This window comes from Gorilla gorilla, chromosome 11, assembly GCF_029281585.2.
Source record: "Gorilla gorilla gorilla isolate KB3781 chromosome 11, NHGRI_mGorGor1-v2.1_pri, whole genome shotgun sequence".
Taxonomy (NCBI): Eukaryota; Metazoa; Chordata; class Mammalia; order Primates; family Hominidae; genus Gorilla; species Gorilla gorilla.
The window spans coordinates 56764607-56789816 of NC_073235.2; the positions used below are offsets into that span (position 1 = coordinate 56764607).

General features: G+C 36.4%; 1 protein-coding gene across 5 annotated transcripts in view; it reads left to right on the forward strand.

The window, feature by feature from the left end:
• The window catches only part of GALNT13 (polypeptide N-acetylgalactosaminyltransferase 13), a 733891-nt gene that overhangs the window by 560733 nt on the left and 147948 nt on the right, over positions 1-25210 (forward strand). For all 5 annotated transcript variants that reach the window (XM_063694846.1, XM_055380888.2, XM_031008835.3 and 2 more), the window contains one exon: positions 13385-13565. In XM_063694846.1, coding sequence (XP_063550916.1) covers positions 13385-13565 — 181 coding nt within the window. The remainder of the gene's footprint in view (positions 1-13384; positions 13566-25210) is intronic.

The window sequence follows — 25210 nt, forward strand, 5'->3', positions numbered from 1 at the left end:
TGAAACATAGGCAGAGGTTCCCAAACCTCGATTCTTGACTTCTTTGCACCCACAAGCCCAACACCATGTGTAAGCCACCAAAGTTTGGGGCTTGCACCCTCTAAAGCAACAGTCTGAGCTCTACATTTTCCCCTTTTAGCCATGGCTGGGATGCAGAGCACCAAGTCCCAAGACTGCATAAAGCAATAAGGCCCTGGGCTGGCCTATGAAAAATTTTTTTGTCCTAAGTCTCCAGGCTTGTGATGGTACCAATTTACTATATTAGTCCATTCTCACACTGCTAATAAAGAAATACCCGAGACTAGGTAATTTATAAAGGAAACGGGTTTAATTGACTTACAGTTCCACATGGCTGGGGAGGCCTCACAAAATGGCAGAAGGCAAAGGAGGAGCAAAAGCACATCTTACAAAGCAGCAGGCAAGACAGCTTGTGTAGGGGAACTCCCCTTTATAAAACCATCAGATCTCATGAGACTTATTCACTTTCAAGAGAACAGCACAGGGAAGACCCACCCCCATGATTCAATTACCTCCCACTGGGTTCCTCCCACAACACATGGGAATCATGGGAGCTGCAATTCAAAATGTGATTTGGGTAGGGACACAGCCAAAGCATATCAATCCCCAAGAAATTAGTGATTGCCAAGTCATGCTATTGCCTTGAGAGAGTTGGAATAGCACCCAGTCTCTTGGGATTCAGCTAGAGAGGCTACAGTGTTAGAGGTGTGTTCCGGTTTCTTACTTTCTTGCAGAGAAGCTGAGAGCCAAAGTTTGTCCCACTTATTCTGTCCTTCACCAAGGAGACAGCCTGAAGCAGCTGCCTCTGCTCATAATCAGAATGCTCACTTTGAGTCTAGTGAGAGAGATGCTGAATATTTCCAAGTTTAAAAGTCTTTTCTTGTTCCCTGTGGTCTAGGAGACTCAGGAGTGCAGAGCTCTGTCAACTCCCATAGCTAGGTGATTTAAGAGCCATTCCCTTGGGTAAAGGCTATAAAAGTTGGGGCACTCAATGCCTGCAGAAGCTACTCCCAGTGAGAGTCTGCATATCTAGATTTACTGCTGGGGCAAGTCAGGGAAAAATATGCAGGGAGAGCCCACTCTCCCATTCAAACAAGTGGAAGTCTCACACCCGCCTAGCAGGGGAAGAATGTAGTCCAGAATTATCACTGAAACAAAGCAGGGAAGAAGGTGCAGGGAATGCCTACTTTTCCAATCAGGAATGAAGAGGTCCCCCAGTCTCTCTTTAATGAGAGATTGCAGAAATTTATCTCAAAAGCAAGCCAAGGAAGGAAGCAAGGGGCATGCCCACTCTCCTAAGGCAAGCAGAACTTTTACATCTCTCTTGCTGGGGTAGACTGAGATTACAGGAATTTATCTTAGGCGCAAGCCAGAGAAGAATGTGCATACAGGACATGCCTTCCTTTCTGTTTAAGCTGGAGGCGGCTTATTCTTCATTTGCTATGTAGGTTCCCAGATACTGGCTTGTTAAAAGGCCAGAACCACAGGAAGCTGATAGGAAAGTCTGAGACAAAATTTGGGGGAATTTAGAAGCTGGGCCAATCCTCAGTGCTATAGCTGGTAGGAGGGCTCACGTTGTGTCCAGAATTGGTGGATTCTTGGTCTCACTGACTTCAAGAATGAAGCTGTGGACCCTTGCAGTGAGTGTTACAGTTCTTAAAGATGGTGTGTCTGGAGTTTACTCCTTCTGATGTTCGGACGTGTCTAGAGTTTCCTCCTTCTAGTGGGTTCATGGTCTCATTGGCTTCAAGAGTGAAGCTGCAACCTTCACAGTGAGTGTTACAGCTCTTAAAGGTGGCACGTCTGGAGTTGTTTGCTCCTTCCATCCAGAGTTGTTCGTCCCTCCCGGTGGGTTCGTGGTCTCGCTGGCTTCAGGAGTGAAGCTGCAGACCTTCTCGGTGAGTGTTACAGCTCATAAAGGCAGCCCGGAACCAAAGAGTGAGCAGCAGCAAGATTTATCGTGAAGAGCGAAAGAACAAATCTCCCACAGTGTGGAAAGGGACCCGAGTGGGTTGCCGCTGCTGGTTTGGGTGGCCTGCGTTTATTCCCTTATCTGGCCCCACCCACATCCTACTGATTGGTCCATTTTACAGAGAGCTGATTGGTCTGTTTCACAGAGAGCTGATTGGGCCGTTTTGACAGAGTGCTGATTGGTGCATTTACAATCCTTTAGCTAGACACAAAATTTCTCCAAGTCCCCACCAGATTAGCTAGACACAGAGCACTGATTGGTGTGTTTACAAAACCTTTAGCTAGACACAGAGTGCTGATTGGTGTGTTTACAAAACCTCTAGCTAGACACAGAGTGCTGATTGGTGCATTTACAATCCTTTAGCTAGACAGAAAAGTTCTCCAGGTCCCCACCCTACCCAGAAGCCCAGCTGGCTTCACCTCTCAATGGCACTCGCTGGGGGACTTTGCGGCACCTAGCCTGGGCACTCTGGCAGCCCAGAGAGAGCTCGTCCCCCAGTCAAGCCCAGCAGGTGCTGGCCGGCCACACTGAGTGCGGGGCCCACCGAACCCATGCCCACCCAGAACCCAGGCCGGCCCACGGGCGCTGCGTGCAGCCCCAGCTCCTGCCCGCACCTCTCCCTCCACACCTCCTGGCCAGACCAGGGAGCTCGCTCCCGCCTTGGTCAGCCCCAGAGAGGGACCCCCACAGCACAGCGGCCGGCTGAAGGGCTCCTTGAGCTCAGCCAGAGCGGACGCTGAGGCCGAAGCCGAGGAGGTGCCAAGAGCAAGCAAGGGCTGCTAGCACGTTGTCACCTCTCGATGTGATTCAAACCTTTTTGTTTTTTCCTTTTATGCTTGAGATAAATCTTCTGATGCCCTCTCCCTGTGGTTCATCAAGCATGGTGATTGAAGAGCCGAGCCCTCTGTAAAGACTGCAAAAGTTGGCACTTTATGTGTCGTACAAGCAAGCCCCTTACCCCTCAGGAAGAAGCTGGTAGTTGAGATTTTTCTTCTCTATTGTAAGGCTCTGTGCTCTGGGTGGAGCTAGTGTATGAGTGTATTTCTGCTTTCAATGTCCATTTTGATGTGAGTATTTCTCAGTAGTCTGGCATGTACGGGTCTTTCATCTGGATTTTGGCTTTCTCTTGGAGAGAATTGACTCATGTTTAGGTGTATACTAGATGTGTCTGTGGGATGAGAGGTAGCCCAGAGCCTGCTCTTTCACCATGTTGCTGACATACCCTCATATATTATTTCATAATTTTAATTTCCCAAATTGTATCAAGTTATTAAATTCCTCTCTATTTCACTGCCATCACCTTGGGCAAAGTCATTATCATCTCTGTTCTAGATTGTTGCAATAACTCCTCAATAAATCACTCATTTACTCCATTCCAATTCATTTGCCAAATAAAAGCTAAGTATCTTTATGTGAATTAGTTTGCCTTAATCCTCATAACAATATTCTTTTACCAGGGTTGCTGGGCTAGATTCTTCTAGTTTCATTTTATTATCTGAGATCCAAATCACAGAAAAATGACATAACTGAGGTCACCCAGCTAGTAAGTTGCAGAGCTAGGATATAATATCAGGAGCTATAGCCTCTACTCATAATCATTGTACTATATGGTCTCCATTATTGTTTGTTTTCAATAAGACTATATTAAAGGATGACTTCGTGCCAGAGATAGTATGTTTATGGGTTAGGGGAAAGATAAAGATTAATGTAAAAACAAGCAGCTGCATGAATTTGGTACAACAGCTGTAAAATTAGAAACAATAGTAGCACTAGAACTGAGATTGCAAAGTGGAGCTTATGAAGTTTATGAACTTTAATTAAAATGTCACTGATGTAGGTGCCAAAAATCATGAAAAGGATAAAGTATGTTTGTTAATTGTCTCCTAGCAGGGGAAATAGAGTAGATAATCAAATGAGCAATGGGCATTTTACATTTTGATTAAGAACCTTCTTCATCATAAGACATTTATAAAAATATCTGAGAACAAAGACAAGCTTTAATTCCCTGTGGATGATAGGATAGTTTATATTGTATACATGGTCAAATTCAATTGAAAGAGATAAAATATAAAATATTAATCTGTTGAAAGCCTAGGAAATAACAATCTGATATACTCAGTGATACAAAGTAATTCAGATATCACTTGTTCATGTGAATGAGACATCATGTTTTATTCAGCTTATACAGTGTGTTCAGACATTGTAAAATAATTTCAGGGAATAAAATGCGGTATTCTAATTAGAAGCTAATAGACTATTATTTTAGACTCCACACAGTGTACATAACTCCTGGACATTGATGTTGTAATTTTAAAGAAACACAACATTTTTAAGACCTGAATAAAATTCTTTTTAAAAAGCAAGAATCAGCTAGTAATCTATAGATGTTGATTTCCCTGAGAAGCTATGGCAATAAAAGTTAAATAATATCCAAGTATCATTTTACTTCATCCCATATCAAGTGCCAGGCATAGTTCCTTGTTTCTTTACACATAAAATCTTATTAGAGTCTTGGAAGTAGTCATTATTATTCCCTCTTTCCACTGGGAAAGTTAAGGCCTTGAAGACTGAAATAATAATTTTCACAAGTATACATAGCATGTGACAGAGCCTGTAGAAAAATTCTGTTTGCTTATTTCATAGCCCAAGTTCTTAATGACTGGGTCATAATGTTCCTTCTTTCTTTTCTCACTGCCTTTTAAAATGTTGAGGGTACAATAAAGGAAATTATCGAGGTAGTCATTGTGGACTCCACTCAATTTGAGTTTTTTCTGCTTTAACATTTATTTTTTTCACATTACCGTGGAGTCTAAATATATGACATTTATCTAGTCAATATTTCATAAGTTAAATGTTTTATTCTTGTATTAACTTAGTATTACTATGAGTAGATATTAGCCTAATTAATGCATACTGTTATGCATTTCTACCTTAATCTTTTTATTTTTGTGCAAATTTTGAGGAGAGGCTTTACCTAGGAAATGCAATATCAGCATTTATCTACACATTCTGTGAGCACAGATGGCTGATGGGAGAAGCACTCACATTATTTCAAGAGTCAGTAGCCTATGGCATACAGGCAAAACATGAGCCAGTATCCATTGAGTTATGGAACAGTTACCACCACTTCTTTGTATCTATCCTCAATATATTTAAGAAATGCCTTTATCTGTGAGAATCAAAGTCAGACAGGTTTTCCTTGTCTTAGAAATATCAATGCTTGCAGCATTATACCTGTATATGTACATAAAAATGTCATTACATGTCAGGAGAATAACATAAAATCTGAACTTTCGTATATCCTTATCTTTGCCAATTAAGATGGAAAGGAGTGAGACCATTGGAACCCTACTTTAAAAGATTTCAAACCAGATTTCATTTCCTGTTCTGTGTGCATGTTCAGGATGTAGGGGAAAACAAAACAATATCTTTTCCCTGCCTGTCACAAGGTTTATGACTGACACCCTTATACAAAAGACAGACAGATTCACAAAAGGAAATCATGACAAATTTATTTAACCCAAGTTTTATGTCAAATGAAAGCCTTCAGAAATGAAGACCTAAAGATCCAAGAATTTTCATCCTTAAGCATCTGTTTCATAACTCAATGACACTTTTATCCTTAGGATCCAGGAAGAATGGACCGTCATATAGAAGTATGATTGGACAAAAATTAAGTGTGATCTAATGGAATTAAAGGAGGCGGGGCACTTAGCAAGGTCTGTTTGTTCAGATTCTTCTTGGCCTGCAAATATAGGGCAGAACCCCTCTGAAACTAGAGTCTTATGATCTTCTTTCAGGAAAAGTAAGTCAGAGAATTTCTTTATGGCTATACTTCAGGGTAGAAAGGTGGGAGAAGGTCAGAGTGGCCTCCTGGCTATGGCATTTTTTTCAATTGCCAACTTGACATATTTTGGAGTATTATGTTCAGAGCCCTGATACTGGCAGAGAACCAATAAACCCACAACCTATGGGAGGACCAAGAAGCAACAGAGTGGAAATAAAGAGCCCTGTGCATCTAACTCACACAACCATAGTGCTAATCCATATTTGTAAAAAGGCAAATGGAGAGTCCTGAGGACAACTGTCAGTCAGTAGTTTATATTATACAGGGCTTAGTCTGAATTTAGTGAAGTACAGATTTAAAATGGCTTTTTTCCCCCAATTATTGCTTTTATGCTCTGAAGAATACTCATTTTCAGTCCTTAATGTTATTTAGCACTGATTTTATAGCTTTGTAATCACTTCTCGTTATTGAAAATTCTTTTTATTTATTTATTTATTTTTTTTGCAATGGAGTCTCTCTCTGTCACCCAGGCTGGAGTGCAGTGGCGCGACCTTGGCTCAATGCAACCTCTGCCTCCCGGGTTCAAGTGATTCTCCTCCCTCAGCCTCCCAAGCAGCTGGGATTATAGGCACCCACCACCATGTGCCCAGCTAATTTTTTGTTTTTTTATTTTTAGTAGAGACGAGGTTTTACCATGTTGGCTAGGCTGGTTTCAAACTCCTGACCTGAGATGATTGGCCCGCCTGGGCCTCCCAAAGTGCTAGGATTACAGGTGTGTGGAACCATGCCCAGCCATTAGAGAAAGCTCTAATGTCCACTGTAAAGCCTTGATTTTTGTAGGCACACATAGCTCACATTCTCTTCTCTCCCTAGGTCCATGATGAAAGAGGAGCTTGGAATGAGAGAGAGCAGGGGTTTGCGGGTTGCCTTCCCCAATGGGTAGGGTGAAATGGGAAGGCTAGAAAAACGGCAGGTCTTTTCTGATAAGTTTGATGATGGCTTGCCGTTGTTGGCTCCACATGGTTCCACTTGCTATTGGTGGCCTTACCCAGGTGATTATCTTCTATACATAGTTTTACTGTTTTCTCAAAACTGTGCTCAGCTTCAGTCTTTATTTCTTCTCTTTTCCAAGGGCCTTTTGGAGAGGAAGATCTTAGTCTCTATTTCACCCAACTGCCTTTCTCAAGGTGTGCCTCCTTGCTGATCTGCCATATTGTTAGTCCCATAGCTCATTCTTTCTTTTCTATGTTCCATGCTCTATAGAGCCCAGAAATGACTGAGGTCTTGTCCAGATGCTATTAAAGACCACTTCCTCCAAGGTTCACTGCATCACTGGACCTATCAATTCTGCTGGAACAACCGGTAAAATAAACCCCAACCATAGCTTCAGAATTCACTAGATTGGGAGTGGTCTCTCTTTTACTAGGGTCATGTAGCTCTCTGAACACATTCTTCTCTGCTCTAAAGGCAGCACCAGGATAGCGTGCTAATTTGCTGTACAACTGTCCAGCTGGGAGAGAAATACCAGTCTCTCCTTCATTCAGTTAGCTCCCTTGTTTGGGTGAAGGAGGAAAGAAGCTCTTCATTTATGAGTATTCCATAGGAAGGGAGGGAAAAGCCTCTTTACCAAACACCTTGCATTTTTCACAATAAAGAGAAGACCTTAAATTCCGTCTCATGTATAACAAGTCATGTGTCATTTCTTCTGAAATTGGAGCACCTTTTACAAAAGGCTGGTCACAGAATGAATGTTGAGTACTCTACTAAATCATGTCTGAGAGAGAGAGGAATACAAATAAACAAGTTACAGATTGTGGTAAGCAAAGAGGGAACTAAACAGGGTTCTCTTAGAGAAAACTGGGATGGGGCTACTTTATTTTTATTTTATTTTTTTAAAGATTCTATTTTTTTATTATTATACTTTAAGTCTGGGATACATGTGCAGAATGTGTAGGTTTGTTACATAGGTATACACCTGCCATGGTGGTTTGCTGCATCCATCAACCCGTCAGCAATTGGAGAAGACCTCTCTAATGAAGTGATGTTTCAGCTGAGATGACAAGTATGGCAAAGATGTAGCCAAGGTGAAGTGCTGACAGAATTGTATTCCAGGTACAGGGGAAGGAGATTTGAGAATTTGGTGTGTGAAAAGGTATGTGGTATGTTATTCTAGAATGTGGCAGAAGGCCAGTATCACCAGTGTTTTTTGACAGAGAGGGAAAATAAGGTATGGTCTTAGAGGCCCTGCTAAAGGATTTTTGTTTACATTCACAGTGCAATGAGAAACCATTCAAGGATTTAAGCAGGGAAGTAAAATTAAGTAATTAAATTTTTAAAAGACCACTTTGATTTCTCACTACAAAACAAATTGTAGAAAGCAACACTGAAAGCAGCAAGACAATTAAGAGTCTGTTGAATTGACAGACAAGAGATGCTGGTGATTAGGACAAGGATGGTGGCAGCGGAAACAGAGAGAGGGCTCCCACAAAATTCATGTATTGAAGCCTTCAATTACCGCCTCACATATGGCCTGTGAGGAGGGAATTGAAGATAAATGAGGTCAGAAGGGTGGGGTCCTAATTTGATAGGACTGATATCCTTATAAGAAGAGAAAGAAATACCAGAGTGCTCTCTCCATGATGTAAGGACACAGCAAAAAGATAGTCATCTACAAGTCAGCAAGAACACCCTTATGAGGAACTGACCATGCTGGCACCTTGATCTTTAACTTCCCAGCCTATAGAACTGTGAGAAAGAGATTTCTGTTGTTTAAGCCTCCCAGGATTTTGTTATGGCAGCGCAAGCAAACGAAGACAGATGGCTATATGGAGAGTTATTTTACAGATAGCACTACTAGGATTTAATAATGGATTGCATATGCATACAGATGATGAAAGAAATAAGTCAATGATATGTTCTAGTTTTATTTAGTTATTTATTTTACTTTACTTATATATTTATTGGTTTGACTATCTGGGTGAATGTTGGCACCATATACTATCAATTGGAAAAAAAAAAAAATAGAAAAAAAATAAGACCTGGCTGACAGAACAGGGGTGAATCAACAAACCAAGTTGGAACATTTCTGTTTGTATGTTTCTGGTACATACAAGAGGAGGTATCAACTAGATGTATGGATATACAAGTCTGGATCCCAGAAAAGAGGTCTGGGCTGAGATGCAAATTTGAGATTGTTGGCATGCAGGTCCTATGTAAATTAATAGTAACAAGTGAGACCACCTATGAAATGTATAAAGAGAGATGAAGGCCAACATTTAAATATAAATTTAAAGTAAAAATGGATAAACATATAAGAAGAGGAAAATCAGGAGACTCCAAGAAAACAGTCAACAAGATAATAAATGCATCAAGGGATATTTGTTATTTTGACCAGAGGAATTGTGAGGAGCTACATAAATAAACAGTATTTTTTACAGTAGGTCAAAAACGAATGTAAATTGAGGAAAGGAAAGAACATATATCACTAAATACATATATAATATCACTAAATTACATAAATATAATTTATATAAATATATAATGTATATATAAATATATATAAAATATATATAAATTATATATACATTATATATAAATTATATATTACATATAAAATTATATATATTTATATATAAATTATATATATAATTTATAATTATATATGTATTTTACATATGTAATATATATATTTTGCATATATAATTTATATATAAATATATATAATTTTATATATTATATATGTATTTTATATATATTATATATTTACATATATAAAATATATGTATTTTACATATATAATTTATATATAAATTATATATATAATTTTTTATTATATATAATATATAATATATATTATATATAAAATATATATATTTTATATATTATATATATAAAATATATATTTTTTTACATATATAATTTATATATAAATTATATATTATTTATATATAATTTATATATAAATTATATATAATTTATATATAATTTATATATAAATTATATATTATTTATATATAATTTATATATAAATTATATATTATTTATATATAATTTATATATTATTTATATATTATTTATATACAAATTATATATAATTTATATATAATATATAAATTATATATAATATATAAATTATATATAATATATAATTTATATATAATATATAAATTATATATAATATATAATTTATATATAATATATAATTTATATATAATATATATAAATAATATAATTTATATATTATATATAAATTATATATTTATATATAATTTATATATAAATATATAATTTATATATAAATATATATTTATATATAAATTATATATAAATATATAATTTATATATAATATATAATTTATATATAAATATATATTTATATATAATATATAATATATATAAATATATATTTATATATAATATATAATATATATAAATATATATTTATATATAATATATAATATATATAAATATATATTTATATATAATATATAATATATATAAATATATATTTATATATAATATATAATATATATAAATATATATTATATATAATATATAATATATATAAATATATATTTATATATAATATATAATATATATAAATATATAATTAATAATATATATAATTTATATATACATTATATAAAATATTATTTTATATAATGTATATATAAATATTTGTTGTTGTTGAGATGGAGTCTCACTCTGTCGCCTAGGCTGGAGTGCAGTGGCACATTCTCGGCTCACTGCAAGCTCCACCTCCCATGTTCACGCCATTCTCCTGCCTCAGCCTCCCGAGTAGCTGGGACTACAGATGCCCACCACCACACCCAGCTAATTTTTTTGTACTTTTAGTAGAGACGGGGTTTCACCATGTTAGCCAGGATGGTCTCGATCTCCTGACCTCGTGATCTGCCCACCTCTGCCTCCCAAAGTGCTGGGATTACAGGCGTGAGCCACTGCGCCTGGCCACTAAAATATATTTTTACCATATTAGTGATACATGTTCTTTAGGAACATGGCACCATCTCTCTCTGTTTCGACTGCCACCATCCTTGTCCTAATCCCCAGCATCTTTTGTCTGTCAATTCGTTAGAATCTTAATTGTCTTTCTGCTTTCAGTGTTGTTTCCTAAGAACATGTATCGCTAATATGCTAAAATTACATAATTCATAATTTTACCATGACAAGACTATAAAATATATATTACAGATACAAATATATTATATATAAAATATAAAATGTAGATAAAATATATATTTTATATTATTTAATGGTAAAAGGAAACAGCTAGGATATAGATATTAAACAATTGATTTTTTGTGTGTTTTATAAATTTTTGAAGCTATTTGAAAGATAGACGACTTTAGAAGGTATTATGCAAAGATAGGCATAATCTAGTAATGAGAAACATTAATATTTCAGGAGAAAAGCAAGGGAAATGACTAAATTAGTGACATCCTTAAGAAAGATACAAGGGATATAATGGAGGACTGAAAAAGAATATTGATTTATCTTTGATAGGATAGCGATTAAGTGCCTCCATTTTAACAGGAAGAATGTAAAAATGTGCGTAATCACAAGAAGGTTCATATATTTCATGAAGCTAGGAAGATGAGGAAGTTATCAATCAATGAAATACTTTTTTTTTTTTTTTTTTGAGACAGAGTCTCACTCTCGCCCAGGCTGGAGTGCAGTAGCGTGATCTCAGCTCAGTGCAACCTCCGCCTCCCGAGTTCACGCCATTCTCCTGCCTCAGCCTCCAGAGTAGCTGGGACTACAGGCGCCCGCCACCATGCCTGGCTAATTTTTTTTTTTTTTTTCTATTTTTAGTAGAGACGGGGTTTCACTGTGTTAGCCAGGATGGTCTCGATCTCTTGACCTCGTGATCCGCCCACCTCGGCCTCCCAAAGTGCTGGGATTACAGGCGTGAGCCACCACGCCCGGCCTGAAATACGCTGATTATTTAAGATTGAGCTTCCCTGTCTTTTAAGGGGGAGGAAGGTTTCTATTCTTCTCGTATATTCATCTGTATTTCAGTGTTTATTGGACCTATTTTTCTGCTAGCATTACACTGTTTAAAAATTATAAAATAAAAAAGAATAGATTTACATGAAATGCACAAACCATTATTGATTATTATGACTTATTATTTATCATCTTTTATCTTCTGATAAGAAAAGTGGTTGTCTCTTTCTGCTACCCAAGTCCAATAGCAGCTCTTTTCTAAGCTAAATGTTATCTGAAGGGTCAGGTGAAAAGATAGTTTTTTTTCTTTCCTTCTCTCTCTCTTTTTTTTTTTTTTTTTTTTTTTTGAGATAGAGTTTTGCTTTTGTCGCCCAGGCTGGAGTGCAATGGCGTGTGATCTCGGCTCAATGCAACCTCTGCCTCCCAAGTTCAAGCGATTCTCTTGCCTCAGCCTCCTGAGTAGCTGGGACTACAGGCGTGTGCCACCACATCCGGCTGATCTTTGTATTTTTAGTAGAGATGGGTTTTTGCCATGTTGGTCAGGCTGGTCTCAAACTCCTGACCTCACATGATCTGCCCACCTTGGCCTCCCAAAGTGGTGGGATTACAAGTGTGAGCCACCGTACCTGGCCAGAAATGGCCAGAAAGATATTTTTCTTTCAAAAAAAGTAACTCTACTTAAATCAGATAAATGAAAACAATGTTAGTTACAGTATAAAACCATGTTTTCCAAATTTTGCAAAACAGTAACTATGACTTCTATTTATTGTGACAAGAAAACCTGTAGCATATATGTAATATGTATATATAATTGTATGTATAGTATTGTGTGTGTATGCACATATATAGAGAGAAACAGTATAAGCTATGATTATACAATGTAATTTCATAGAAATCAGTATTTTATGGCTAGTTTGCATAATACTTAGCCTCAAATACACAGTGAATTCTAGGATACTAAGAAATATATGGTATATTTTCTAAGAATTTATGGTTTTAAAGGAGTGATAAGGAAGTGAATAATTGTAATCAGTCCTAAAAGCATGCTTAAAATACAAAAGGTACACATTACTAAATCTCCCCCCAGAGCTTTCTAGAAGAAATGATCTTGGTGAAGATGAGTTTTGAAGGATATGTAGACCTTGAGCACCTATAAAGGTGTCCTAACACATCTTAATAATAAATCCAAAGGCTTAAGATGCAAGGTATATGACCAGCTTAGAATGAATGATCATTTATAATTCCAGATGGATGGAGAGGAACTGATTTTTCTCCAAATCAAATTTAGTTTTTGACAATGGCATGTAACATGTACAGATTCATTAATAGCAGATTTGGGTACCAAATCTACTAACTAGCAATTAGGTTAACTACTAGAAACTAGAAATTAGGTATTCTAATAAAGAGACATACATTAAATGTATCTTACCTCCATAATTCCAATGCTACAAGTATTTAAATATTATCAAGATCTTCCAAATTCGCATCGTTTGCCAAAAGTAAGTATAGTGTACTAGTTCTAAATTTTGCATCAGATATTTGCTTGAAACGTGTGAAATACGAAGATTTGGCCTAAGCTTCAGTTGCTTCGTCTCATACAATATTATTGCGTTATTTACAATGATTGTTCCTTTTCCCAGATTTGGCAATGTGGAGGCTCCTTGGAGATTGTTACTTGCTCCCATGTTGGTCATGTTTTTCGGAAGGCAACTCCATACACTTTTCCTGGTGGTACTGGTCATGTCATCAACAAGAACAACAGGAGACTGGCAGAAGTTTGGATGGATGAATTTAAAGATTTCTTCTACATCATATCCCCAGGTACACAATTCTGACATTTTTCTTTCTCTACAGGAGAAAATAAAATTGAAACATACTGAATATGTGTTTCATTATTGCTGTTATTCTTCTAGTTAAAATATTGTTTATTACCATAATATTGCAGAAAACGGCATATGAGAAAGTTGTACTGTGATGTAAATTTTGATGTAAAATAAGAACTGTATTTCAAACACCTAAATATTATCTTTTTTTTTCCTCAACTCAAGTGTTATGCTGGAAAAATGGAGCAAGCCATACAGAGAGATCTATATTTATTATTAACTCGAATTAAGAATATTTTTAAAAATATTTTAGTAGGGGAAGATTAAATGACTTCATACAGAAACAAGATGGAAAATTATGCAGATATTTAAATTTATATTTCTGAAGAACATAGTACATTATTTATCAATAAATATGTGTGAAAAATAATATGATTAAAATGTTTTCATACTTTAGTTACAGAGAAGTATACATATTGAAATAGAAGTAAACATAGGCTAGCAGTGGGTGGTAGGATTATGGGTAATTCTTTTCCCTATATTTTTATATATTTTCTAATATTCTTACATTACTTATTTTAAGGATTGGAAGTCATTAAAAAGGAAAAAAATGAGAAAATCCTATTACTGGGTGGTGGGATTATTAATGATTACATTCTGTATAATTTTCTAGATTTCTGCAATAGCTACATTACTTAAAACAAAAAAAGCCAAAAACTGAAGCATTTAAAAAGGGAGAAAAATTAGGATACAAAAGGACTCAGTTTTTATATAGGCCTTATGGTCATTAGTGTCGTTATTGTCATTATTATGTAACCCATCAGGACAACAACAGAAATCCAGGCCTACATCCTCTTTCTGTAATACAATCTATTAGCTGGCTTAGAAAAGCCTATTTGATTTTAATTGGCATGCTCTGATTTTTGAAGGCATATTTAAGTGTCAATGAAAAGAGTCAAACTCTGTAAAACATTTAGAGCTTTACTCTGAACCAAATTTGAGTGAACCTGGCCCAAGGCACAGTCTGGAGAGTTCCAGAGAACATGTGCCCAAGATGGTTGGGTTATAGGTTGATGTTACACATTTTAGAGAGACGTAAGACACATCAGTGAACTCATATGAGGGATATATTGGTTTGGTCAAGTTATTGTCTAAATACCTAGACTCAATAGGAAAGAGTGACTGGGTTAAGATAGGAGGTTGTGGAAACCAAGGTTCTTATTATGCAGATGAAGTATTATTGGCGGCCACCTTAGAGGCAATAGTTGGCAAGTGTTTCCTATTCAAACCTTTAAAAGGTGCTAAACTCTCAGTTAATCTCCTCAGGTTTGGGAGGGACTGGAAGGGGAAAGATCTAGATGCAGATTTTTCCCCTACAAAAGATGTCTTTGCAGGGCCATTTCAAAATATGGCAAAGAAATATACTTTGGGTTCCTTCTTTATCTGTCATATGTTTTTATGCCAGAATGAGATTGGCAATGAAGCGGCTACGTTGTCTGGAGTAAATACTAGGGGTTTCTCCTCTCATGCCAAGAAAATTTAGGACAGGGACACACAGGAGGAGTTTTGGAGTGGAGGTTAAATAGGCAGAAGAAAGAAAAAGGAGGACAGCCCTCTCTCTGGTGAGAGAGAGGGCTTCCGAAAGGGAAACACCACCAGAGTCGGATGCGCGCGATTTTATAGGCAGGCTTGAGGGGGGCTGATTTACTAGGGCCCACAGAATGGTTGGATCAGGTGCGCCCTTTACATAGAGTGCGGGAAGGCTGGCCACCCCACCCTAATCTTATTATGCGAATAGACTTTCCACTCCACTGGCGCCATCTTGTCTGCTCCTTACTGTAAATATGGCTGCCAAAGAGAAAAGGGAAGATGGAGTCGCTGTTTTGAACATGATTGGCCCAGCTGCTAACATCTATATCTGCAGTTCAATTTTACAAACTGCTCTTTGTTAGAAAATGATTTTAGGGCTGCTTTTCATTAAAAAGGAAAACCTTACCGAGGACTCCTGTACCCTCACTGTCTGCCTAAGTAATTTCGTCTTAACTCCTATATCAGTGACTAACCCACATTACACAGGGTTAAATAAACCCATCTGATGAGATTGTATGGTCAATAGGGCATGATAGGAACTTGGACAAGAGAGGAAAATGTCCAAGTTTAGTCCTCATAAGGAAATTCAAACTTTTTTTTTTTTTTGAGACGGAGTCTAACTCTGTTGCCCAGGCTGGAGTGCAGTGGCGTGATCTCGGCTCACTGCAAACTCTTGCCTCCCGGTTCAAGGGATTCTCCTGCCTCAGCCTCTCCAGTAGCTGGGATTACAGGCGCCCACCACCATGGCCGGCTAATTTTTGTATTTTTACTAGAGACGGGGTTTCACCATGTTGGCCAGGCTGGTCTCGAACTCCTGACTTCCAGTGATCCGCCTCTCAGCCTCGCAGAGTGCTGTGATTACAGGCTTGATCCACCGCGCCCGCAAAAACTTTTTTATATACAAGTACCTAGAAGAGAAGGAGAAGAAGGAGCAGTATGAAGTTTCTTATTAAGATCCAGCATCGCTATATAAAGAAGAATGGGGGCATTGTATGTTTAAGTGTGTGATTAGGAAAAGGACTTTTTCACACGTTTTCAAGCCTCTTCTATGTTAAAAAGCTATTACGAGGAACACCATTTCATGCATTAGATGTATTTCCCTTTACAGTAGAAATCTAGTCCATATGTTCAGAGTTGAATTCAGCAAGAGCGTGTAATATTCAAAGCAAGGCAGTGACATTTATATAACCTTTTCATTTTCTTTTGATGATACTTTTTGAATTCAAATCATTACTTGTAGAAATATATAAGTTCAAATATGAATAAAGGAGTAATGGAGGAAAGAAGTGTGTTATGTGTGATTGCATGCAGTGTACATTCAGGAATATGAGTAATTGAGAATAATTGTAATCATATGTATTATATTCATCCATGATGAATATTTGTGAAAAGTAATGTGCTAGTCTTTTGTATAATTTTCCACTGAATGAAAAAGGCAGACAAATGATGGAACCATTTCACAAATTATAATGAAATGGATAACTTTAGAATGTAAAGCATGGGAAAAATGCCTGCTATCTGGAACTAATGACTTTATGTTGCACAATAGGGACTGTTTGTATATCCTGGAAAGTGCAGTTTTTACATTACAATAAATAATATTTGGGGTTATTGTTTTATAAAATGGATTTATTTAAATCTAGAAAAGTAGTTTGGGAGGCAGAACAAGGACTTTTGGGGAATGTGTTGAAGATATCTAAGAACTTCCTAAAGGGCGTTTATGTTTACATGTGTCTCAGAGACAGTCAGTGCAGCAAAGCAATGTAGAATCCACCAGCAATAGTGTGGGCAGAGGGAGGAAACCCCAAAACTGAAACACAAAACAATGAATTGCTTCTCCCTGAAAAAGGAAGAATGGACGCAGGCTGGAAACTAGTACTGGATGTCTAAAACAATTTGAGCCCTGGGAAGATTTCAGATCATCCAAGAACAGATAAAACAGATAAAACAGATTGCATTCAGGAAGTCAGAAATCTATTATTTTTATGACAACAATTTCAGCCATTGTTAATTTAGGCTAAAACAGCAGTGGTCATTTTAATTTAAAATCAAAATGATACACTTCTTTGCTATCCTCTGGAATTTTTGATTTTCTGTTTTTCATCACTTTGGGAATGGGTGAGTTTGTAAAGAGAGAATCTGGTGTGTGTGTTCAGGAAGCAGGGGTGGGAGCTACATGCATTCACATCCACAGTTAGAACTATATCCTTTACTATAATACACACACACACACAAACACACACACACACATGCGTATTTATGAAAAACTCTAAAGAGTTTATGAGTTTATATTGAGCTTCCCAGAACTCCCTTAACATGGTGAAATAAATAATACTTGTTCTTTCTAGAAACTCCTCTATATATTTGTTAATTTTTCCAATATGTTTTGTGAGATTTCTATGTTTTACATGTGGGCTTCTACTCTGAAATTGTATTCTTCACTTAGGCAGTTTCTCAAACTTCAGTCTTTAAGTGCTGAACCTTTATAACTTGAATTATGACAATAACTTACTTTCAATATACTCTATAAAATATCACCTGCCTACTGTATTGGTTGGCTTCAGGAATGTTTCAGCTCTATCTGTCTTGAACTGTCTGGGCATTCTTTCTCTCTTTGTATTCCTTGAAGTTTGATAACATGGGCAAACCATCATCACTTGTTACCATATTGTTTTAATTTTTATTACTTGTCTCTATATCCAAAGTAGTTCAGAGACAACTATTTACAGTGCCTAGCAACTTTCCTGTCATTTTGTTTAAAAAAATTTTGTTGAATAACTGGAAGAATGAATAATTTTTAAAAGAGAGCCACATTTGTTTCTTTCTGCTGAATTATCCATGGGTGTCTGGTTTATACCAGGGAGACTCTTCAGAAGAATTGTGGCAAATAAGCCTTTGTCCCACCTCTCTGATCCAGCCCTGGATAAGGACCCACTGTTAAAAGAGAGGTGAAGGGTCTTCCTCATAAATCTCTTTTATTATTATTATTATTATTAATTTTATACTTTGAGTTCTGGGATACATGTGCAGAACATGCAGGTTTGTTACATAGGTATACATGTGCCATGGTGGTTTGCTGCACCCATTAACCCGTCATCTACGTTAGGCATTTCTCCTAATGCTATCCCTCCCCTAACCCCCAACCCCCAACAGGCCCTAGTGTGTGATGTTCCCCTCCCTATGTCCATGTGTTCTCATTGTTCACCTGCCACTCATGAGTGAGAACATGCAGTGTTTGGTGTTCTGTTCCTGTGTTATATCATTCTGTAACCACACAGCAGGTTCTCCTTGCCCACTGCCCAGACATAGCTGATTTATCAAGACAGGGGAATTGCAATAGATAAAGAGTTTAAGTCACATAAAGCTGGCTGTACAGGAGATCAGAGTTTCATTATTACTCAAATCAGTCTCCCTAAAAATTCAGGGATCAAGGTTTTTAAGGATAATTTAGTAGGGGGGGGGTCAAGAAATGGGGAGTGCTGATTAGTCAGAGATGAAATCATAGGGTATTGAAGTGGGTTTTTCTTGCAGTCTTCTGTTCCTGGGTGGGATCACAGAACTGGTTGAGCCAGATTACCCATCTGAGTGGTATCAGCTGTTGCATCAAAATGTAGGGTCTGCAAAATGTCTGCAGCAATGATCTTAGGTTTTACATCACAACAGTGATATAATCCCCAGGAGCAGTTTGGAGAGGTTCAGAATCTTGTGGCCTCTGTCTGCATGACTCCTAAACCATAATTTTTAATCTTGTGGCTAATTTGTTAGTCCTACAAAGGCAGACTAGTCCCTAGGCAAGAAAGTGGTTTGTTTCAGAAAGGGCTGTTATTTTTTTTTTTTAGCATTACACTAAATTCACTCCCAAAATTAGTTTGGCCTGCACCCAGGAATGAACAAGGACAGTTTGGAGGTTAGAAGCAAGATGGAGTTGGGTAGGTCAGATCCCTTTCACTGTTACAATAAAGGCAGTTTCAATTCCTCTGAGTTTTCCATAGGAAAAGAAAATTCCTTTGGTTTACATATGTGCTTAGGGTTTTATGATTTCACCATAATCATAGGTACACACTGTAATATAATCTTACCCTCCAGGGCTAATACAAAAGTCTAACAGGCACAATAAAATCAGGCAATAAAATTGTCTAACAGAGCAACATAATACAAGAGCCCACAAACCAAAATAAGGTTACTTTTATACCTTTTGGTATTTATATTTCTTATGACTCCCAATTAATTTAAAGTTAAAAATGAGATGTATAAATAGCTTCATGCGTGAATACCTTTATCTGAGTTTTTTCACAATATTTACTATATATCCTAACAGTCTTGGCCTATGCTCATTAATCGTTTGGTAATATTGACAAAGTTGGTAGAGTCTACTTATGTCTTCTAAATAGATGTGTAAATAAAGAATAGACATACTTTGAAATAGTGTTCAAGAATAGATTTTTTTTTTCGCATTTGTTTAGTTTGATTTCTGGCTGTCTTCTTAAGGATACAAATACTATATAGCATCAAATACTATAGCATCATTGATTTTTAAAGCCCTGTAGGCTGTTAAAGCCTATGGCAGTTTTTACAAGTAATTGAGCTGTTTCAGCTTGAACCAATCTGATTGTCCTAGCAAATCCTTTGAAGTGAAGTTATGTGAGCAAAAACTGCTCTTCACAGAATACCACATTATAAAAAGCAACATTTTCTTTTCCTCTTGGTCACAGGTAAAAAGCTTAAGAACTTTAAGATAGACTATAGTCATAATACTTTCTGTATATTTGATATGCTGGCTGTTTTATAAATAGTGGTTTTCTTTTGAGGGGAAGGTAGATCTCTAGCTGTAGATCAACAGGCATGGTGATTAGAAGCAGCAGTTTTTATATAACGCCCAGGTTCTTCTTCCTTTACTTGATGGACACTCTTGTTTTGAGCAGAAACATATTAAAATTAAATTTAAAGGATCCCAAAACATACCTTAAAAGGTATTTATATGTGACTTGGAAAAATACATTATTTTTTCTTTGGCAATATTGTAGTTTGATCTGTATTCCAGTTAAACACAAACCACACAATTACAGAGGACTCCTTGAACTTACTTTGAAGGTTAACTCCCTATTCGTTAACCTTTTAAAAATGCTTAAGAAAAATCAACTCACCACAGGCAGCCTTTGTTAGCAGCATTTTTGCATTGTTATTAAAGTTTAAAGCCTATATTCATTTCCATCTCTTGAAATTTCTATGAAATACTAGTGTTTTTGACATGCTGATATTTTGAAAAATACAATATTTAATAACCAGCTCTTTGAATGTGGGGCCTAATTTCTTCTGTAAGTCATGAAAATGTTCCAGGCTGATTTTGCAACCACATTTTGTTTCCAGCAAAATGTGCAGTGTGAATATTTTTGTAATAATCTAGGAATATTAGCTTTTGGTTGGATTAACAGGAATTCATCTGAAAATAGTATAGCACTTCTGAAAATAAAGTACATTTGTACCCATGAGTTTTGAACTTTTATTTTTTAATACATGCTTTTTCAGCAGCAGCAGCAGCCATAGTATCAATGAGGGATTGTGGTATGATGAGGAGAAAATTCTAAATTATTTTAATGTGCCATGTTATAATAACACATAATGCATTATTTGTGTAATGCCCTAAAATGCTAAATATTGAAAATAAAGAATGACAGCTATATTCATCAACTGCTTTTCCTTGCTACAATCAATTAAAACAGTTTTGGATTCTATAATTCTTTAAGGCATTAGGTCAACATTTATTATTGGTCCTTTTATTGGTATTCTATGGGTTTTTATTTGTATTTTTATAATAAGGATACTGCCATGCTCTGTCTTCACTTGTTAAGTGCTTATTAAGTTCTTGTTTGTTACTATGTCAAGTAGGAGGGACTATGAACACTTTTAAAATGTTGTCTTTGCCATTAAAGAGTGAACTATCTACATGAGCACATGTAATTAGTTTAAATGAAAAATAAGATTAAATGCTTAATACATGGGAAACACATTTTCAAGAATTAATATGATTCTTATGTGAACTGCTTACATTTTCCTAGATTCCTCCTTCTCGCCCACAGTCTTCAAATGAATCTCCAACTCCTTTCTTTTCCACCTTCTAATTGCTCTCAAATCCATTCATTTGTCTTCATTTCCAGATTCACCTTCATCGAGACAACCTACTGATTATCCTGATGGGGCTCTGTCCTAGTCTGTTTTGTGTTGCTATAACAGAATATATGATGCTGGGTAATTTATAAAGATAAGAAGTTTGACTCACAATTCTGCAGGCTGGGAAGTCCAAGATCAGGCAGCCCATCTGGTGAGGGCCTTGTGCCACTTCAACTCATGGCAGAAGGTGGAAGGGGAAATGGGTATGTGCAAGGAGACCAAACATGAGAAGAAACAACTCACTTTTGAAGTAACTAATCCAGTCTTGTGAGAGCAAGAACTCATGCCATGAGATGGCATTAATCTATTCATGAGGGATCCACTCCCATGACCCAAACACCTCCCACTAGGGCCTACCTTTCAACACTGCAACATTGGGAATCGAATTCAACATAAATTTGGGCAGGAACAAACCTCATCCAAACCACAGCAGCCTCCCTTCTCAAAGCTTGCCTACTCCTCTTAGAGCGCTGCTGGAGGACCTTCCCAAACCAAATTATCACTGGTCTCTTATTTTCCTAACAACCTTTTAATGACTTAACACAAAGTCAAAAGCCATGAACATGGCCAATAAGGCCCTGTGAGATCCAATCCTTGCCCAACTTTCCAGTCTTTTCTTGTACACTTTCTTCCCAAGAATTCCACATACCTGCCACGTGGAACTACATTCATTGGGTCTCCAAGCTTAACATGCTCGCTTTTACCTTGAAGGTTTTCTGTATGTCTAAAAGAGTATTTGAGTAGTTAATGAATACTGCCACCTTTGCTTAAAGTACCATAATCACCCACCTGTATCAATTGGGTTTGATGTAATTCCCCCCAGGGACTCCAGTGGTTCCTGTAATTTCCCTAATGTAGCATTTATGCATGTTTCAAGTATTTCTTACCCCCACTAAATGATGTGAATAAAAGGACTATATCTGTTTGATTGATTTTTGTTTGATTTTGTCTTTAGAGCTTACTGAGCTCAAATCTATTATATTCGTATTATTTTATAACCTACGTCAGAGGCAAATGAAATATATAAGTCCCAATCACCATTACCATGTATCCTTCAAATCTTTTTCTTATGCATTTACATACATATACAGACACATATTCATATATATAAAAAAAAGTATTGTTGTAACTCCTTTACTTCTACCTTAATATTATGTCCTGCAGTGTTTTACATACTATTTGCTTAGAATTATTATTCCATTTTGTAGAGAAATAGTTTTATATTGCATGGATATATCAAAACTTATTTAATCATGCCAATTTTGATAAGCAGTTAGATAGGTTTCAGTTGTCCCTTACTACAAAAAAGTTACAGAAACCCTCCTGTAACAACTTCTTTGTGAACCCAAGAGGATATTTCTGAGGGATGTGGAAGCATTAAGAATGAGAGCACTGGAGGCAGACTACCTGGGTTAATTCAAATCCTGACTCTACTTAATCTCTCTTTACCTAATCTCTGCACTTAGTTTGTTTGCTATAAAATGGGGATTATAAAAATACGGCCTTCCACATAAAGTTTTTTGAGAGTTAAATGAAATAAGATATATAAATCACTTAAGACAATGTCTGGCAAGTATCAAACAATTAGCTGTTATTATTATTCATATATATTCATAGAATATTCTAAGAATATTCTATATATTCATAGAATATATATTCATATATATTCATAGAATATTCTATGAATATATATGAATGACAACACAAAGTTTACTTAAATTTATTACATCAATGGATATGTAGATTTATATTTTGGTAGATATTGTCAAAAATTCTTAACTTCTTGAAGTACTTTTTTATCACACCCACCAACAATGCTTGAGCACTTACTGTATACTATCAACATTCTAGATTATCAACCTTTTCGTTTTTGCATGTATATATGTATAGACATATCTGTACATATTTATTTATATTTGTATAGATAATTGCACAGATATATTGGGGGTCCTGCCCCAATAATCACGTAGGTTCTTTTCTATTTTCCTAAGTGTCGACCGGCTTGAGAAATAAAAGGACAGAGTACAAAAGAGAGAAATTTTAAAGCTGGGCGTCCGGGGGAGACATCACACATGGGTAGGATCCGTGATGCCCCACAAGCCACAAAAACCAGCAAGTTTTTATTAGGGAGTTTCAAAAGGGGAGGGAGTACACGAATAGGTGTGGGTGACAGACATCAAGTACTTAACAGGGTAATAGAATATCACAAGGCAAGTGGAGACAGGGTGAGATCACAGGACCACAGGACCGAAGTGAAATTAAGATTGCTAATGAAGTTTTGGCACCATTGTCATTGATAACATCTTATCAGGAGACAGGGTTTTGAGATCAACGGGTCTGACCAAAGTTTATTAGGCGGGAATTTCCTCTTCCTAATAAGCCTGGGAGGGCTATGGGAGACTGGAGTTTATTTCACCTCTGCAATCTCGACCATAAGAGACAGGTACGCCCCGGGGGCCCAGTTCAGAGACCTACCCCTAGGTGCGCATTCTCTTTCTCAGGGACGTTCCATGCTGAGAAAAGGAATTCAGCGATATTTCTCCCCTTTGCTTTTGAAAGAAGAGAAATATGGCTCTGTTCTGCCCGGCTCACCGGCCGTTCAGAGTTTAAGGTTATCTCTCTTATTCCCTGAACAATTGCTGTTACCCTGTTCTTTTTTCGGGGTGCCCACATTTCATATTGCTCAAACACACATGCTGTACAATTTGTGTAGTTAACGCAATTATTACAGGGTCCTGAGACTATATACATCCTTCTCAGCTGACAGGATTAAGAGATTAAAGCAAAGACAGGCATAGGAAATCACAAGGGTATTGATTGGGGAAGTGATAAGTGTCCATGAAATCTTTACAATTTATGTTTAGAGATTGCAGTAAAGACAGGCATAAGAAATTACAAAAGTATTAATTTGGGGAACTAATAAATGTCCATAAAATCTTCACAATCCACGTTCTTCTGCCATGGCTTCAGCCGGTCCCTCCGTTTGGGGTCCCTGACTTCCCGCAACACAGATAATCTGTTTTTTTTCCCCAATTGCTGGTAGCAATGAACATCTTTTGCAATTTTCTATTGACATTGGGATTTCTTCTGTAAAGAAACTAGTCATCCTTTTTATTCATATGCTTTGTTCATTTTGCCATTGAATATTTTTGCCTTTCTTTTATCTATTCATAGATCTTCATGTATTCTGGTGATAAATTATTTGTCTGTTATATACATTGTCAAGGATTTTCTCTGAGGTTATTACATGTGTGTTGTAATTTGATCGATATAAAAAAGATATTTTAAAAGAATTTAATTGTTGAAGTAAAGTCTATCTTAGCCTTTATGGCTTTTTTGGTTTATACATTGTTAAAACAATCTCCCCCAAGTATAGCACATTTTATGTGCCCCAGAAATATTTGTTAAATGATTTAGGCTTGAGGTGAACAAAATTAATGTTTTGCTTGTTTGTTAGATTTTTAGTAAAGTCAGTGGTCTCTCCGGGCAATAACCATGAACAGAATACCAGAATCAGATATCTTTCCTTATGAAAAGGGGCTTTGTTTGTATACATGGAACAAAAATAAAATTATTAGCTTGACAGTTAAAATTAAAGTTTTAAGTAAATCTATTAATGTGATTATATTACAGTAATTCTTCCTAAATATCTTGAATTGTATTCATGAAATAGAACTAATAAGCAGACGGTATAAATATTATTTGTTGAATATTACAAAAATATTGAATTGAAGATGGGTAGACCATTGCATCCTCATCAACTTTGATTAGCATTTCAACAATTATTTTGAATAATTATGTTCTCAAAATAATTTTATCATAATGAAATCTGGATAGTTTCCAACTATTTCTAAAGTGAATAGAACTTAAGTTCTAGCATATATA